The following is an 18,970-nucleotide window of genomic DNA, read 5'->3' on the forward strand; positions in this document are numbered from 1 at the left end:
TGGCCAAACAAATGGATTTGATAACTGGCCCTTTTCCCCTAAGCAACAAGACTCAGAGGAAAGTAATATGGAAAACACGTGGCCAAGCTTTAGTGATAAATGGTCTACCCAAGACTTGGGAAGTATAGATAATAGCTGGCAAGATATGGGTGTAACCACAAGCAATAAAAATCAGGAGGTATCTTTAAAACAAGGCTCATCCGGGGAGCAGGCAAGCATTAGCAACTCTGGACCAAGCAAGGAGATAGCTAGACCCTTGGTTCTGTTTGAAGTGGGAAATTCCAGAAACGCTAGCACCGAGAGTTCAACTAGTCCCAAAGACAATGAGACCAACAACTCAGATTTATCTGAAGATGAAATTGCTAACCGGAGATTTGGATTATTGTACCAGGAAATTGAGGCTGATAAAGAAGAGGTACCTACCCCAGTGTGTAGCATAGTCTAGAAAAAAAGTTCCTTAGGTTGTACATAACCCTGTGTTTTATAAACAATCCATTTATTGTTCCCCCTGCCTTCTCTAAACCCCTTACTAATCTTGTTGAAAATTTCTCATGCAACTATCCAAAATGTGGTGCAGCACTAAACCATCAAGGCCCATTTTTGTATTTTATATTTTCTAAAAAAAATACACCTACAGTCTTTTCAAAATCCTAAAATCAATCATTCTGCCTTTTTTAGCCTATTAAAAAGTTACCAAGTAGCTCCTCTCACTGTCTTGACCTTCATCTTTTTTTTTTAATTTTATATTTTTGGTGTATTTTTTGCATTTTTAAAAAAATTTTCAACTAAGAATATATTGACTTATTCTCTGAGTTAATAAACTAATAATATTTGTTCTGCTTTCCACTTCTATTAGGCATCCAGCAGCACATTTAATGGATTCACACAGGTAAGAAATAAACATGTTTGAGAGATTTGCTGGGCTGTCAAAAGAGTGGACAAGGACTGGCCTTATGCTTTGCGAGTCTCAAACTGCCAGAAGCATAAAAAGCAGAGGACAATACCAGACCATGAGTTACCCCTTCCATTTCCAAACATCATACATAATGGGCATATTCATGTTGCTATACCCAAGTTAGCTTTAATCTAGGCAGCTCGGGTACTGGAGCAGTGAAACTGCTCCAAGATGGGTTTCAGCATAGGCTGGCCCCATGAGTAATTAACCAGGGTTTTGGGTGGGCTTGTCCAACTTGAGTAAAGTTAGCACAAGTACATCTGTACAAGCTGCAATCACATCCCATGACTTCAGTGTAGACCTACCCAATGTCATTAGGGCGACCAGATGTCCCGATTTTTATAGGGACAGTCCCGATATTCAGGGCTTTGTCTTATACAGGTGCCTATCACCCCCATCCCTGTCCTGATTTTTCACACTTGCTGTCTAGTCACCCTAAATGTCATTGATATGGCACCAATATTTCAGGTGAAATCCTGGCACCACAGAAATTAATGACAAAACTCCCACCACTTCTATGGGCCAAGGTTTCCACCAGTAAGCTACTGTGTTTTAGATTTCTAGTTGAATTTTTTGGAAGTGAGTTTACTCAGACCTCAAAATATTAAAAGTGTGGGTTTCATATTCTTCCACCAACTTTTATACTTCTAAAAAGAAAAGGAGTACTTGTGGCACCTTAGAGACTAACCAATTTATTTGAGCATAAGCTTTCGTGAGCTACAGCTCACTTCATTGGTTAGTCTCTAAGGTGCCACAAGTACTCCTTTTCTTTTTGCGAATACAGACTAACATGGCTGTTACTCTGAAACCTGTTTTTATACTTGTGTACACCTTTGTGTTCATTTTTTTTAAATCTGATTTTCAGTAAGGAAGTTAGTTCTAGATTATTTGTTAACCACAGAAATTTACTAGTGTTAACTCAGTGCTGGGCCTCTGAGAGGTGAAGCAAAAGGGGGTATGATGGGGAAAAGTTGCTTTAAGTGACCTTTGCACCCTCACAATCTTGGGCTGCTCCAGGGCCCCCAGCATAACTTAGTCAGCCCTGGGTCCTATCTGAGATACAGCAGCATCCGTGGGCTACCCTATGGGCCACAGCATGCTGCTTGGAATCTCTGCAGTGCTGTGGCCCTTCTCCTGATGCCTTTCCCACACTCATCCCCCCCCTTACACTAAGTCTTGTGGTGTGGCCCTCAGAAGGCACAGCTAGAATTGGGGCTTTCAATGCTGCTCCAGCCCTTTTACCCATACAGTGGGTCTGGAGTGGGTAAGAAAATCTCACCCTTAATGTCTTACAGAACCAAATCTTTGTACCACTTAAATCAAAGCTCTCATCGAATTCAGTAGGACCAGAATTTGTCCTTAGTATTTTGTGAATGACCTGACTGCATATAAAAGACCAGGTTTTTAAAAGTGGTCTTCCACCTTTGCACCTGCAAATTATGGGTACAATTTTGTATCCACAATTATTTGGTGGGACAGTTTACATCATAGGGACATCTATGCATCTTCACCTGCTAAGATAACTCTGTGATGGGAGCAGAAAAGAACTTAAGCAGGGTAGAACAGAATAGAGCAAATAATTACAAACACAAAAATGGAGGCCAGTACTTAAAAATCTACCTCATTACATGTGGATTTTAAATTGACACTGAAATTTTAGGGTAGGATTTTCAAATGAATGTTGGCCAGACTCTTCTCTTGCTGAAGTATTTAGAAAACTTAAAAGCTATTGAATCCAGTACACTTTACCTATAAAACAGCCACGCAGAGCTGGTCAAAATTTTTTTTGATTTTAAAAAAAAATTGTTGAAGAATGCTGTTTCAACAAATTTGAGGTATTTCTTACCACATTTCAATGTCAGTAAAAATTCAAATTGAACATTTTTGTAAGTGTTTGGTTTGTTTTTTTTCATTTGTAAAGCATTTTGTTTGTTCTTTGCTGGTGAGACAGTGATAGAAAAATCCATACTTTGTCTCCCTTTTAAACTTTTTTCCATTAGAGAAAATGGGAGAAAGTGTGCAAAGAAGGGGGTGGGGAGAGAGTGGGAGGTTTCCCCACCAAAACAAAATTTTCTTTAATTAAAAAAAATCTAATTCTAAAACTTTCATCAAAAAAAGCATGAAAATTCTTGAAAGAAATAAATAAAAAAATCCACTCTTTGAAAATGTTTCACAAAATATACTAACCTTTTTTTGGAACAGCTGTACAGCTTGAGCTGTCTAGCTGGTGCTATCATCTGCCAAAGAAAGGCAGAAGAGAATTTGTGTATTTATAATAAACATTTAACAAATGTAAAAGTTATTGCACCCAATGCACTCAACTTGTAAAACAGCCCAATGTCTAGTTTATATTATAACCCCCCAGAGGAAGTCAAAAGACCAGATAGTGCTTAGTTAACATTTTGTAGATTTAGTAAAACGTTAGTTATCTAAATCTGTTATGTGAAATCTGATACACGTACCAAAATTCCATACTTATGTGAAAAAAACCTATTTAACTTTTTCACATCCCCCATCTCATGTGGATAAGCAGATTTTAACTGTCTGAAAGTTCTGTGCTAGTGTATGGTTCATTGTTTAAATTCCTTTTTTCTTATGAGTTTCTTTTCAATTTTTTAAAGATGTCTTCATTGATTTTGAAACTATCCTGTAATGTGACATAAAATGTAACATAATCATTGGGCTGACAACAACCAATCATTTTACCAAACTGTCTTCTGGTAAATACGAATAGACCATGTCGCTAGGGTGCGCGGGAAGGCAGAATTGGGCTCTGTGATTGTGATTCTCATCCCTGCTCCAGCCACTTTACAATGTGGAAAAGAGCCAGAGCCACATAAAGGAGCCCTAACAACCCCAGGTCCAGCTGAAGGAGAATTCCTTTAGTGCAGGAACTGAGGAAGATGGATTCAAATTATCCTCCAAGAACCCCATCATGAATCCTGGTTTTTATATAGGGGATGTGCTGAGAGCATGTCTAGGGGTAGGCAGAGCCACAGCACAACATTGTGGAGATTCTGAGCAGTGCTGCCTCCCATAGAAAGATGGGGGCAGGCTGCCATAATTTAGCCAGTCCAGGCCTCAGAACAGCGCAGAATCAGGAAAGTACAGTGGTGAGCTATAGCCACCTTAGTTCTCCTCTTCCCCCCCACCTGCCCCACCCCACCCCCCGGACTGCTTATTCTGTGTTTCTGTCCTTAAAAGCATATCATAGGCTGTCTACGCTACCGCGGTAAGTCGCCCTATGCTATGCAACTCCCTGGGCTAGCTGGAGTCGACGTACCTTAGGTCAAGTTACCGCGGGGTCTACACCGGGTGGAGGGGGGGGAAGGTTCGACAGGAGAAACTCTCGTGTTTACTTACCTCACTCTTCTCGTCGGGGGTAGAGTACAGGGGTTGACTGGAGAGCGATCTGCAGTCGATTTGGTGGGTCTCAGGGTGTCAGTCCCTGCTGTAGTGTAGACCTGCCCCCAGACGCTTATCCCTCTACCTTGGATGGTCCTTTATAGTATGTGCTAACTACTTATGCTAAACAAACTGCTCCACCTTGTATTAAGCTGTGACACATGGAGCGCCTTTCCCAGACCTGAAGAGCTCTGAGTAAGCTCGAAAGCTTGCCTCTCTCACCAACAGAAGTTGATCCAATAAAAGATATTACCTCACCCGCCTTGTCTCTGTAATGGAGCTGTTGTAAGTTAGGTGTATTGTGAGACTGTGAACTCAGTTTTACACTTCTATGCCTTCATCAGGATAATGTTTAATAGATTTTCATTCTTCCATAAAGTATTTCTAAAAAAAATGTTTAACTGTCTACATTTGAGGTAAACTTATTAAAATGATCTGTCTGGGAATCTGATTCTCCATCACTTACTTAGGTAAAGCTCTGTAATCAATGAGAGGGTTGCCTGACTAAGCCTTACGGAATCAAGCCTTTGGTAGACTTCTACAAGCTTGCTTAAAATATTTTTCCTGCTTCTTTGTATATCCCTAGGATACTTCTCTATTCACAGTGCAATCAAATCAGAATGTGGTAGATAACTTGGTAAGTTGTGGCTTTTATTCCTTTTTTTAAAATATCCCTTAAAATATTGTGTTGCGTTTTTGCAAAAGCCTCTATTGCACTGATGTGCTTCCATCTTTTAAAACATGTACCCTTTGCTTGCAACATTGGGCTAAGGATTCTGTGTAGCTGTGAACTTTCCCCACTCAAACATTTTTCTACAAAAGCAAACCAAAACAAAATAAACCCCACAACAACCAGAAATATTGCCCGGCACCCAGCATCTTAAAAAGGGATGTTTTTAAATATTCCAAATTTAATTTCTAGAATTTTAGTTTTATGATATAACAGCAATGGTCAGTTTGCACATAATTTATATTTGTTTTTATAACTGGTGCAGTCATTTCAATCAAGAAAGGGTATTAATAAACACCACTGTGCAATGTTAACCAAGTAGAAGCTGGCCCAAAATGTCACCAACTTTATTCTCTGTTACAATAATACATTGTCTTTGTCACAATTTATCCACCTGGAAATATTACTTTTGATTAGTGGTTTTTCATATATTTAATCAGACACATTCATTTTTATTATCATATAGGGGTTTAGAAATGTTTGTGCAAGTGACCATGCTCTGGTAGACAATTTCTTCTCACCAATACTCTACTGCAGTCTTGATTTAGCTAAAGGTGATGTAAAAATATGAAGTATCAGCATAGTAGAAAATAGACATACACTATATATGTCAGCTGGCAAACAGGAAAAGTTTGAGAACATTATTTGGTGTGGCTTTTGTACAGTGCATGTGCATATGCATACATCCAGAAACATAATCAAATACTGTATTTCCATTATTCAACAAGTGTACTATGGGCAGTATTTAGCTGAAGTTCAAACATGGTAAATAGACTGCAGATTACTTGATAAATCCTGTTTATGTGCAAGCAACTTGAAGAAAATCAATATAATCTGCATTATAACAATTGTCTAAGTAGCTACAGTTACTTATAGTATTAAACCTCAGGAAACTTATTAGTGGACTCCCCTAGATAGAACTGCCTAGTGTTTTTCATTCCAGTTTCTGATGTCTTCTTTGTGAAATACCGTACAGCTAATATTAATGTGCTGCACAGCATGGTACAATATAATGAGTGTGTCTTTATACTGTGCCAACTCCTGACATCCTTACTTAAGCAAACTTCCATTGACTGCAGTGGGAATTGGCCTATTTAAGGAATGAGTGGAAAATAAGTAAAGACCTCTTGATTTTACTTGAAATATATTGAAAAAGAAAATGTTTTAATCTTAGACTTTTATAGAGGCTGCCTTTTATATCACAAGAGACTTTCCACCCAAAGTGTTATTAAATGTGAATGAAGATGCTTGACTGAACTCAGTAACTTGAGCTTTGCAATGTACAGAGTAATTTGTTCATGGTGGACTAATCCATTAAGGTTATTTTGTCTGGTTGAGCTAGCTATTCTGTGTAAGTGATCCCAACCTGTAGCTCTCCTTCAATATGGAACAAATCCTGCCCTAAGTATTTTTACCCCCAAACTAACCACTGTTACATTAATTGCTTGGAAACTGTCTTACGAACGGTGGAAAAGCTTTCTTTTTTTTGAGGGGGGGGCACTTTGCTGCAGAATTGAGGTTGTGCCAGGACTGGTGTTCCTGGATGCATCCTTATGCTAACAACAAATGTATGCTAAAATTCATCAGACTCTGAATCGCGGTAACATGGCTCAGAAGATGGATTCCACATAGGTGGTTTGGAATTAACTGGTAGAGGGGGAGCTTGTGCATCACAATCTGGTTATTTTCATTCTGCCAGATTTAAATAAACTGTTAATGGGAAAAAGGGTAGACAGTGGATCTGGAAAAGAGCAGGAGTGCAAATTGTTTCGGTCCATATTTGCTCCCTATAAATGGCTGTCTGGTATGACTACATCCAGCATAAATAGACAGAACAGGGACCATTTATTTTCAGAACAGACAAAACTGCATATAAAAGAACAAGGGATTGTTTTAAAATCTCATAGTAACAATAGCCTTGTGGTTTAGAGACTGGACTGGGGTTTATGAGCTCTGAGTTCAGGTTCTGGCTCTGCTACAGACTTTCAGAATATCCTTGTTCAGGTCATCTGATTTCTCTGTGCCTCATTTTCTATCTCTAAAACTGGGATGATACTATTTCCCTACCTCAGAGGGATGTTCTGAGGATCAGTTAAATATATATAAAGTGCTTTGAAGATGAAAATGCTAGATGTTAATTATTGTTACGAGGCCCAGTTCTGCTATCCTCTCAGAGGCATGGGTCCGCAAGATCAAGCCCGTTATGACAGCTACCAGGGAAAGAGAATTGTAATAAATACAGAACTGTAGTTGTGCACTCTTTCCTGTTCCCCAATTTCAAGTGTTCAATGATTTTTTCATTTAAAAAACCAAAAACCTAAATAAGATTGAGGCGGAAGAAGCTCCATCTTTGGAACTCCATGCTGAAGAACCCCTCTCTTTTCCGGCCGCGGCTCCTACTCCTGTTGCGGCCGTGGCTCCTGAACAGGAAGCTCTGCCTGCTGAGCCTAGTGAGCCAGCAGAGGAAGCTGTGGTGAGTGACCACTACCTCATATGCCCCAGCTTTCATCTGATTTTTTTTTTTTTTTGTTCATCATTGCGTATGTGTCCACCATATTGCAGCCATCCTCTCCATTTTTATCCTCTTTACTTTTAGGGCTGGTTTCCGTTCTAGCCTCCCATGTCAAAACAGGCTTTCCAAAAGCTGTGTGTGCCTTTTTACCCTAAAATGTCCTTCCACTTATGGCTGATGTTTCAGAGTGAAGTTCAACTGAACTACTGTGGATTCAGATATTGTAACTGTCAGACAAACATAACCAGGGAAATGAATTGATACTATTTATAAATGACACTATTCATGCTTTTCTCTTTTCAAGTAGAGAGAGAAGTACTGGGCTAATGTACATCTTGAATGTTGTTTGCCTGAGCATTGAACTGCTTCCTAATAGAAACCAAAACACAGGTTTATACAAGTCTCCTAAGGTTGGAAGTCAGCCGGAGAACTGAGCTCCAAAGCCAATTGAGGGTATCTAATTGAAGGTCTCAAAGTCAACATTCAGAAAACTGGGACTCAAATGTTGTGGAAAAAGATGATAGCTCTCAAAGAAAACCTCAGCAAGGTTGCCTGAGCTGCTTCCCTCTCCTCCCCAGCCAAGCTGTTAGATTTCAAGAGGTACTCTAAGCCAGTGGTTCTCAGTCTTTTCCATATTGGATCTCCATTTTTCCATAATGGTGCCACCATTGACGCCCCTTCCATCTAGCCAGGGCATCCCTTCTATTTAGCAATATGGAAAGGCCAGGAGGGTTTCACCCCAGTGCTGAGAATCCATGATCTAAAGAAAAATGCATCCATTTCTGTTGATTGCCAGCCTAATAGTGTATTATCTTTCTCCAGGTCAGTAACTAGTGGTCTGTCACTGTTAGAATCTGAACAGGTATTCACTGGGCCAAATCCTGACTTCCCACAAGTCACATTAAAGGTTATTAAATCAGACTATATCACCATTGCTTTTTACTCACATTGTGTGGGAAGAGAGGAATTTGTCTGGAAGACATCTGAGGCATCACCCTCATTTGAAGGCACCTTAATTACTCCTTTTTAGAGTTCGTAAAATATTCCAAAGAATTATTTGATATTCCTCATGGCTACTCCAAAAATTCAGTTCAGTGAGGCCCAAAACGGAGTCTGGAATTTTCCTGTGGACTGTTACAGACACATGACCAGAATTAGACAGGAAAAGAACTGCTTTATGGGCCTGTCCTTCTGCCATTGAAGTCAATGTCACCTTTTATGACCCCCAGGAAGCAGTTTGATCCAGAGATAGGGGCATTGGTTGGGGAATCAGAGGGCCTGATGGGTGACATGGACAAGTTTCTGTGCCTCATTTTCTGGTGCTATCTACTTTGTGAAGTTAGGTATTTATTAGGATTAGGCCTTTCTTCATCCACCGTTTCACTAGGGGTAGGTGAAGTGGACGTCTGCTTTTTCCTATTTGACTATATGAAATCAAAACAGCCCTTGTCTCCATCTAGACAAACGTATTATCTATAGAATTTATTTATGGCATATGTACTGCGGTGAACAGGCCTTATCATATGTGCCATGGCACTCTACTCAAAATCATGCTACCAACCCATACTTTGGCCACTGACTAGAGAATAGCTGGAGGTTTGTTTATATTGAAATAGTTATAATGCGGTGGTTCACCCTTTTTTTTAGAACTGCTGTTTCACGCAGTCTCTCTGTAGACTCAAGTAAATGTATTGTATCACTGCATTAGTTCACCTGCAGAAAGCATTCTTCACAGAACAGAAAATGAGGGCGACTTAGTAGCAATTCAGAAGATAGATGATAGATATTAAATAGCAGTTAAATGATTTTGTTAAGGTTTTCTCTGCTTTGTTTTATTTTGTAAATGAAACTAAGTTCTTGCTCATTTGGAAAAGAGTCCTCTGGGAAATAAGAAATGAAACATGCTGATTTTAATAACGCATGCGGTAGCTTTACTGTTGGAATCTGGTCCAGTGGGAGAAGCAAATGTTACTTTAGAAAAATAGCTTTTAATATGTGATATAAGAAGAGTTTTTGAAGATTAAGATTAAAGAAGAAATAGACAAAAGGTCAAAGGCCAACATTTGATAAGGCTACCATAGATGAAAACATTCCTCAATAGGAGTCCTGCATTCAGTTTATCCATGTGAATTTTTAAAAAATGTGTGTTATAAAATATTTGTAAATTTTCTCCCACTACGTATCTCTTGGCTTTACATTATACTCAAATTACTGTGGCATCATCAATAGGTGTAATTTGCCTGTAGGATATTTCTTGTCAGACCATGCTATGCCAGCAAATGTACCTTGGACATGTATTGCCAACCTTGTGGGGCGAGGGTAAATTTTCCAGCATAATGTGGGTCTCATTTAATTTGAAGGAAGGGAAGGGCTAGTCCAGTTATCAGGACACTAAGCTCTGACTTGGTAGACTTGGGTTCAAGTCCCAGCTCCTGCACAGTCTTCCTGTGTGGCCTTGGTAAGTCGCTTAGGGTATTGACACCGCTCACATCAGCGAGCCACCTGGGTCAGAAGATTCGGGCTAGTAGTGCTTGCACTAGTGCTGTAAAAGTAGCTGTGTAGGCATCATTTAGAAGTAGCTGTGTCAGGCACTGAAGCTCCAGCCCAAGCCACGACTTTAAAGTGCTGTCTACACGGCTGTTTTTAGAATGATAGTGCAAGCCCCACTAGCCTGTCTCTCTCAGTCCAGGCTGGGAGCCTCGCTGCTGCAGTGTAGACGTACCTTCTGGAACAGATTCTCAATGGTATTTATTTAAGTGTCTAAAGATGCATATAGGCAGCTAATGGGATTTACAGAAGCACCTGAAGTCAATTATGTCAATGGCCAATAGGCACCTAGGCACTTCTGTAAATCCCACTAGGTTCATATTTGTAGTGTCAGGTACCTCAGTACCTTTAAAAATCTGGCCCTTAAGTCTCTCTGTACCTCAGTTCCCATCTGTAAAATGGGGATAGAGGTACCTTAGATAGATGTGATTTATGGATAAGTCCCTCTATTATTGAATGCATATCTTGGGAAATTTGCTATCTGAATATTCTCATGTAAGTCAAAGGGGCTTCTTGTGCAGCATGAACTCATAGTGAGTAGTAGCTGTCAGAATCTGGCCTTGTTGTTGTTTACTTGTGATTCTTTAATCCTCAGTCTCCTGTTTTAAAATGTTTGTCACCAAGTGAGGGAACAGAATCAGTATGACATGGCTTAAGTAAGTAATTGCGCGCGCACACAAAGAATAACAAATAGACAAAGGGAACTGTTCAAAAATCCTTTGCCTGAAAATTGATTGCCCAAATTGTTTAGTAAATACTTAGAAACAACAAATGAATTTGCAGAAATCCAGGTTGGTACTTTAATGATTTGCAAATGGGGTGGGGAGGAAGGGACTAAATTTGTTTTTTCAACCAGCTGTAAGTAGCTGATTTAAGTAAAATGTTAGCTTATAGTAAGCTTCAGGTCCCTACCAATAGGTCTCATTCAGTAATATAAGAGTATATTTTCCAAAGGCCAAATCCTGAAGTACTTGTTATTCAGGCATAACTCCTAATAACACAAATGGCCCTTAGATTTGAATAGTTCTTGAAAAATCAGTCTGGTATTTTCTGCTGTGTCAGACACATGGGTATATTCTTTCCTCCTCCATTTTTCTTCAACAAAATACTTAATGTGGGGAGTGAAAGGAGAAAAAACAAGCCATTCTTCCATTTGTGTTCCCCTGTGTCCTCATTCCAGTGTCTCATTATGTCAGTGCAGTACAGGAACTTGCTTCATGCTCCTTCCTTTCTCCTTCAGGGCTCAAGTGCCATAGACCAACTGCAGATTTTTATTAGTTGTCAGCAACAATTGATCTGTGTTTTTTTCCCTCATTTTTGTGGGGAAGGAAGTGATTGGCATTCCAAGGTGCAACATGTACACTTATGCTATCTTCTGACAGTGTTCCGTAGAACCAGGGAAAGTAGAGGCGTCATCAGCTTATGTTGGTATAGGAAGGGCAGTCTCATCACTAATGCAGCTCTTTGGAGACAGTTCTGCCACCTATTTCTATGCACTAGTAAAAGATAGCAGTAGAATACCATGTAAAAAGCACATAGTACGCTAGCCATTGTGCTGTTTCTTTTTCTGATTTAAAAAATGCTCCTTCCACTGTGTCCATTTTTCATTCAAACTCCAATACATCTTCGGCCAAACACTGACCACAACTCTGAGTATGGCTGTATGTTTTGGGCAGATGTCCTGCTGCACGTGTGGGGAAGATGTGCATTAATTGAAATGTCAGAATATGCCACCAAATATAGTAGTAATTCATATTCAAGACGTGGGGGAAAATAAGAGATTGGATTTGAAATGAAGGCAACAATGTGGTGTCTTAATGTGAAAGTTAATTGACCGTGTTATGTTCATTTCCTAGCCATTTGTATGTTGTATGGAACACACTGATGTTTATGGGGGCTATTCAGAGATCCCTGTTTTATTAGTTACACTTAGTAGTTCTGAGAGAACTCTCCTGTGCCTTGGGTCTAATGTGGCCACCAGGGGGCTTTCCTGTGTCCACACCACCTTCCTGGGCGGTGATGGGGGAGGGGGGTGTGGGTGGCAAAGCTTCCGGGCTCTTCCCCTTCCTCCCTGTTGTCCCTGGATGCGTCACTCTGCACGTCTCTGGAGACAGGTGGGGCACAATGCTGAAGGAGCAAGGTGAGCCCTCTACCTGTGAGGGGGATGGGGGACTTAGTGGGGCTCAGACTTCCGCCCTGGGATGGTTGGGCGGCAGGGACGTAGGGAGCCTGGCTGCAGACTAGGGCTCCAGCCATAGGGCTTCAGACTCCAATTCCCGGCTCCGGCTGTGTGGCACCGACCCCCAATCCCGCTGGTGGCTGCTGGCCCCAAGCGCTGACCCCCCCCATCCATGCACTCTGATCCTCAGCCCTAGTCACTGACCCCAGGCGCTGACCTTGAGCTCCAGCAGCTGCTGGCCCTGGGTGCAGATCCGGGCACTGGCTTTGGGCTCTGGCAGGTGCTGGCACTGGATGCTGACCCCTAGACCTGGCTGTGTGGCAGCAGGCGCAGGACCCCCAGCCCTGGTCGCTGACCCCAGGCACTGCTCTTGGATGTTGACCCTGGGTTCTGGCAGGTGCTGGCCATGGGTGCTGATCCCCCAGCACCAGGTGCAGATCCCCAGCTCCGGTCATGTGGCAGCAGTCACCAACCCCAGGCTCCAGCAGGTTCTGGCTCAGGACACTGACTCCTAGCCCTGGCTGTGCAGCAATGGGCATGGAACACAAGCGCTGATCAGCAGCTGCACAGCAGAAGGTGCCAGGTGCTGACCCCAGCTGCGTGGCAGTGGGTGCTGATCCCCAGCCCTGGCCACACAACTGTGGGCGCTGACTATGGACTCCAGTGGGTGCTAGCTCAGGGTGCCAACCCCCCAGCCCCAGGTGCCGACCCATGCCTCCAACCTACACGGTGGCGGGGCCCCACATCCATTGCCCCGGCCTCTGCTGCCTCAGCCTCTCCCCCCCGCCGTCCTCCATCCAGGTCTTAGTTTGCCAGAACTTACTGTGAAAAGTGATATTAACATACCAGTATTTTTCACAGCATTACTTTTATTATTGAGTCCGTAAAAATAACCTACATAAATAAATGACAATGATCTGGATGTGTATATACGTGCATATTTATTTGTTTTTCCTCAAGTTAATAAGTATTTTAGGAAAAAGTGTCCGTGCAGCCAGCAGCCAAAGTTGGTGCCCGCACTCTGAGGCCACCAAAACTTTTATTGTGAGAACCACTGGTAATGCCTGCTTGCATGGTGCCCCCTCCCTTAAATTAATCAAAGTCTAAACTAAATTCTATATATTTTCATAGTTCTATTCAACTATGTATGAGACTCTCACCTGCTAAGTTCCTGGCAAGCACAAAATGAGTACAGCATACATTGGGCTTCATTTTAAAAAGCAGCCTTCCATCTGAGGTTACAAAATTGTGGCTGCATCTAGTTGTGGACACAGTTTATGGCATGTAGATGCCTCACTAGCTGACTTGGGAGTGCAATGAGGTAGTTAGGTATGGAAGTGCTATGGACTGCACCTGCAATTAACTGTGGCTAAAATTTTGTGCTTGCACTTAATTGCAGGTGCCAAATTGGAGCATGAGGCTCTTTTAAAACTGAGGGTTCTGGGACATATATGTGAGAGATTGTGACAGATAAATAGCACGCTGACATGTAAAGATGAGGACAGAGCTGGTGCAAAACACAAGATGGATTATTCAAGAGGACAGACCAAGAGAATCTAAAACCGTGGATACATATCCGACTGAGAATCTTGGCTTCAGTAAGCTCCAAGATGCAATAGAAGTGTGAACCAAGCAAATCCCAAGGACTGGACCTTATCTATGGACATATGATAAAGCACTTTGGGAAGAGGGCTAAAGCCAGGTTATTGGACGACCTAAACAACTAAAGGTACCTAAACAGTGGAAGTTTCCCAGTAAGCATACAAAAAGCCAGGGTACTAGTGAGCAAAAGTTCCAGTTTGAGAGACCATTTTTATATGACACACTTTTTTTATATTGATAAGTCGACTCAGCAGAAAATTGCATTTGGTGTGTGTGTGTGTGTGTTTACGTCTTAAAAGAAATTATCATTTTTATGATCAATCTTTGTTCATATATTCATGCATCTAAAGTCTCACTCAAGCTTGTGGTGTAAATAGGTAAAAAAAATTCAAGAAGTCAGCTTTGGTAGCTTCAAAGGAGAATTAATAATAAAGTTATATAACACTAATTTTAACAGGATAAAGCTGAGAGAGGTTTCCATGGTAACGCTGCCGATAGCAATTGACTTGCCCTGGCATCTGGACATGTTTAGGGCTTATGATGTGACTGCAGGCAATACTAGAAGATTAGATTAAAAACATGATTGATATGAAGTTCAGAAATAACTCAGCATCCTTTTGTTAGGGGAAAAAAAATACAACCATTTCCAATTAAATTTGTGCAATTCTGGAGTGACAGTTACAGGCTTGTGAAGGTTGCTAATTGAGACTCTGTCCACGTTATTATGTGGAAACTATTTTCAGCTATGGCTGTAGCCAAACTGTAACATGCTTTGTGTTCATACACATTACTGTTGCAGACTGGGTTACCCCCCACATTCAGAAAGCATGCTAAAATTTTGCTAAGAGGGTAGATTTTATAGCCTGTCTTTAAATAATCCCTGTCCACAGCTGCATCTACCTTGGTGTTAAAACTCTGCTTGCTACAGTAGAACCAGAAAACAGCTAGGAAATGGTTGTCCAGAAAAGTTCTGGAAGAAATGTACTTGTCGTCTGTTTTCCAGCAGGTCTTGCAGTTAGTACAGTTTTACTCCTCCTGTCTAGAGGGCCTTAGTGTTAAGTCCCAGCTACACTGAAGAAAATACCAGGTATGGGGAGCCAGTTACATCATAGTAGTTCTTTAATTCAATTAAAACCTAACACATCTGAGTACCTTATGCAAAGATCTGAGGCCCCTATTCAGCAAAGCACTTGATCACATTCTTTAACTTTTAACTTTAGGCATGTGTTTGAGGCCCATTGAATCAGGCCTTAAAGTAGGTTGTGGGTATGTCTACACTAGAAACAATACAGCACCATGGCTACAGATGCACCGCTGTGGTGTGGACAATTACTACAGCAATGGAAGAGGTTCTTCTGAGAGGCTTAATTATGTTTTAGAGGGCATGACATTTTTCACAGCCCTAAGCAATGTAGTTAAGCCAACCCAACTGTAGAGTAGACCAGTCCTTGGTTAATTCGGAAAAACAATACATTCTGTGGCACAACATCTCTTTCTGCACAGTTCACTTAAATGAATCACTGTCCACATAAAAAAAAAGTCTTTCATTTTTGAGAAATTCCAAGAGGAAAATATGTGTTAAATGTTGTTGGGGTACACAGCGGGGACAGGACAGTTGTAGCCAGCTTTAGGAAAAGCTCAACAGTGCTCCCTGGAAGGTACTTATCAAAAACTTTTCAAAGCTAACATTACCGTGAGAATAACCATAAAAAGTTAATAATGGAGCTCTCCAAATTCCTAGCGTGGTGGTGGTGGTGGGGTGATTGATGAAGGCGGAGGAAAGGATTAATTTTCTTAGTTCTTAGACCATGCTGACTTGTTGCTCTGATGCTGTGTTATAATAAGAATGGCTTGTTTTGCCAGACAATATCTGAATTAGTTTCCATATATTATGCCATTAAACTTCAGCTATTCATTTTGTTGCATCCAGTACATGCCCTGCTTCCATTACATTTTATTAATGCATACTTTTCTGTTGCTAAAAACTCTAGTGTGCTGACCATATTTCCTTTTTAAGCAGGAGACTGTCACAACAGGTGAAAAGGAGACAGCTGGGATTGCTGAGGAGGAGAGTGAGGTAAATATGAACAGCCGTAGGAGGGTATATGTTCTTTAATATATCAAGAAAAGTGTCACAAAGTTGTGTGCATTGGTTTTTTGTTTCTGTGTTATGAATATGTTGGCCAATAGAATATGTGCTAGCTAGAACATCTCTCAATTCAATGGAGACCTATTTTAGAACCTATCTGTTGCAGTAGTATACTATCATAAATATTTTCGGACAGGGAAGAATGTGGTTATGTGGTAGAAGGTGATATGATGTTGTTTCTATCGACATTCAGAATGAACAGAAAATATACTGCCATGGAGTCTGAAAGACTTTAACACTTCCTGTGGATTTGTTTGTCTGGGCTCCGAACAGTGTCTTTAAAAAAAAAACAAAAAAAACCCTTTCTTTCATCATTCCATTTTTCTAGCATGCTAAGCCCTAAACTGAAACAGAAGTTAGAATATAATTATCTTACAACTTTATTTTCTAAAGCACAAATTGGGCATTTCATTAGATATGATTAAAATCAAATTAAAAACAACTAAAAAGTTCAATGACCTATTGAATTTCTCTTTAAGACCAGGTACCCTCTGATCGACTGTTTTAGATTATGTTCTCATATGGGTGAGAGAACATATACTATTTATTCTGGATCTTTGTTTACTAAAGTGCAACCTTCACAATGCATTTTAAATTATGGTGAAAGTAACACGAGGATTTCAGCACTAGAGACTGGAAATTAAATTCAGAAATAGGAAAAAGGATTGAAAAATAAAGAAACCGTGAACTCCGGTAACTCCTCAATTTGGGTCCAATCCTGCAAGGTGCTAACTACTTCTCTTTTTATAAGTTTTCAAGCTCTGGTATGTAAGTATTTGCTAAAATATCATAGACCGATTCACTACTCATTCTGGTTTTGGATGATTGTAACTCCAATGGGCCAAATTCTGCTTAGTTATACTGGTGTAAATTTGGAGTAAATCTACTACTGTCAGTAAAGTTACTCCAAATTTACGCCAGGGTAATTGAGGATAGAATTTGGTTCATTGACTTCATGAAAGTTGCTACTGCTTTATATTGGCGTGAATGGAGAACCAGGCCCTGCAGTGTAATGCTGATTTTTTTTTTCCATTTAAACAGAAAATTATAGACCCGATTCACCAGTGCTTATTCCAATTTCACACCAGCGTAGCTACATTGAAATCAGTGGAGTTACACAGGCATGACACTGGAGTAATATAGTGGTCAATCAAGCCTTACTTTTCTAAATCTGAGGGTTGAAATAGTATCTAATACACCACCATCTTTCTTCTAGAGCAATTGGCTTGTCACTCTTGATATGTCTGTTTCAGCAGCTTGCATCCAAGAAATCCTTTACTGTCCATAAAGTGCGAGCTGACTGTCTTCCAAATGTAACTGTTCATCGAACTCGCTAGTATAGTGTATATGTAAACTCAACCTCTCTTGCATGGCACATTCACCCGTCACACACATGCATCAGTTTTTAAAAATCTCATATTTAAAATGGCAATATTCAATGTATAACAGCTGCCAAACTCTATCCATCGAGTCTTGTATCCTGCCTTCAGCAGAAGGTGGTATGTGATGCTTGAGAGAGACCCACACACTCACCATTATTTGTTTAGCCAATTGTGCAGTTCCGTATATGGGAAATCCATCCAGACCTCCGCAGGCAATGGATTTATTCCCTAAAGCATGAGCTTCGGTTCCCCATAGCATTATATTAGCTTGCTTAGCTACAATTATAATTAATGATCATAAAAATTATCCAGTCCCTTTTTAAATCCAGCCATTGGGACCAATCTTAAGTTAGTGAAAACTGGCGTGCACTATTCAGGTCAAACATTGTGGACTAGATCTTATTAACTCATAGACTTCCCCTAGCAGTAAATACCTTGGGCCGTGTTTCTCCTCTTACTTACACCTCTTTTGTATATAGGAGGGTTTGTTTACAATATGAAATCAGGTAGCATATGTAAATATAAAAGTACCTGTATGATTCACCACTGCTATCTAGGGTGAAGTCGTGGTCCTGGTGAAGTAAATGGGAATTTTGCCATTGACTTAAATAGATTAGAATTTCATCCTAAATAGCTATGGGGCTAATCCAAGATTTTGAGATATGATAGAAAGAAATGGCTTCATTTTTGCCACTTACCCTTGTAATATCGGCAAAACCCCATATTTATGATTTTCTTTCCTTTCTTGTTATAGTCTGTCACAAGAATGAATTATCATACCATTTTGATGCATGATGTACATATGGTGACTTATGACAAGGGGCTGTCAGAGTCTGACCGTTTCAGTGTATTGTATTTTAGGACTGATATTTGTAAAATTAGAACATGCTTCCTTCATGGACCATGGACTGCACAAATCCAATAAATAGAAACAAAGTGTTGATTCTGATCACATCAGATAATAGGATCAATTTCTGTAGCATTTTGTTAGAAGCATAGTGTATAAAGCAATCTAATATGCACTGCTTCCCCCATCTCTCCTCCATGAGCTTCTTTCTGGGTTTTTACAACTACTGTTTGTTTAAATCTCTTATTGGAGCAAGACTGCTGAAATCGGTAGTACAATGAAGTCCTGACCTGAAGACTTTACTCAGAAATCCCGTGACATTTGCTGGTATAATTTGATCTGGCTACCCATTAAAGCAGTGTATACTTGATTCTGTGTCGAATGCAATTAAAAAGTCTCTAAAATATATTGTGTGAATTTATAGCTTTTCTTTTTCTCTGTATTAAAAAAAAAATTGTTTACCAGTCTCATTAAGAGTTCATGATGGCAGAGACCAATGCAATGTCCAGCAACTCAGATAGGATGTGATCAACCTCATCTATGAAGCAGATATCTGATCTGAGGCAACAAGCGTTATCAGACTCTTAGCCACCAAAGCCAATTCTGTTAAATGCAACTTGTTAGATGCAGTGGTGGAGGGGAAAGTGATTCATTTTTACCCC

At 40.4% G+C, this 18,970-nt stretch overlaps 1 protein-coding gene across 4 annotated transcripts in view; it reads left to right on the forward strand.

The window, feature by feature from the left end:
* AMPH (amphiphysin) overlaps positions 1-18,970 on the forward strand; it is a 167,570-nt gene that overhangs the window by 138,154 nt on the left and 10,446 nt on the right. Inside the window, exons 15-18 of one of the 4 annotated variants that reach the window (XM_084620552.1) lie at positions 857-889; positions 4,947-4,997; positions 7,417-7,563; positions 15,948-16,007. In XM_084620552.1, the coding sequence (XP_084476678.1) occupies positions 857-889; positions 4,947-4,997; positions 7,417-7,563; positions 15,948-16,007 (291 nt within the window). The remainder of the gene's footprint in view (positions 1-856; positions 890-4,946; positions 4,998-7,416; positions 7,564-15,947; positions 16,008-18,970) is intronic. The other 3 variants (XM_084620553.1, XM_084620554.1, XM_084620555.1) reach the window with 3 other exon arrangements.

This window comes from Lepidochelys olivacea (assembly GCF_965140295.1).
Source record: "Lepidochelys olivacea isolate rLepOli2 genome assembly, chromosome: 2".
Classification (NCBI taxonomy): domain Eukaryota; kingdom Metazoa; phylum Chordata; order Testudines; family Cheloniidae; genus Lepidochelys; species Lepidochelys olivacea.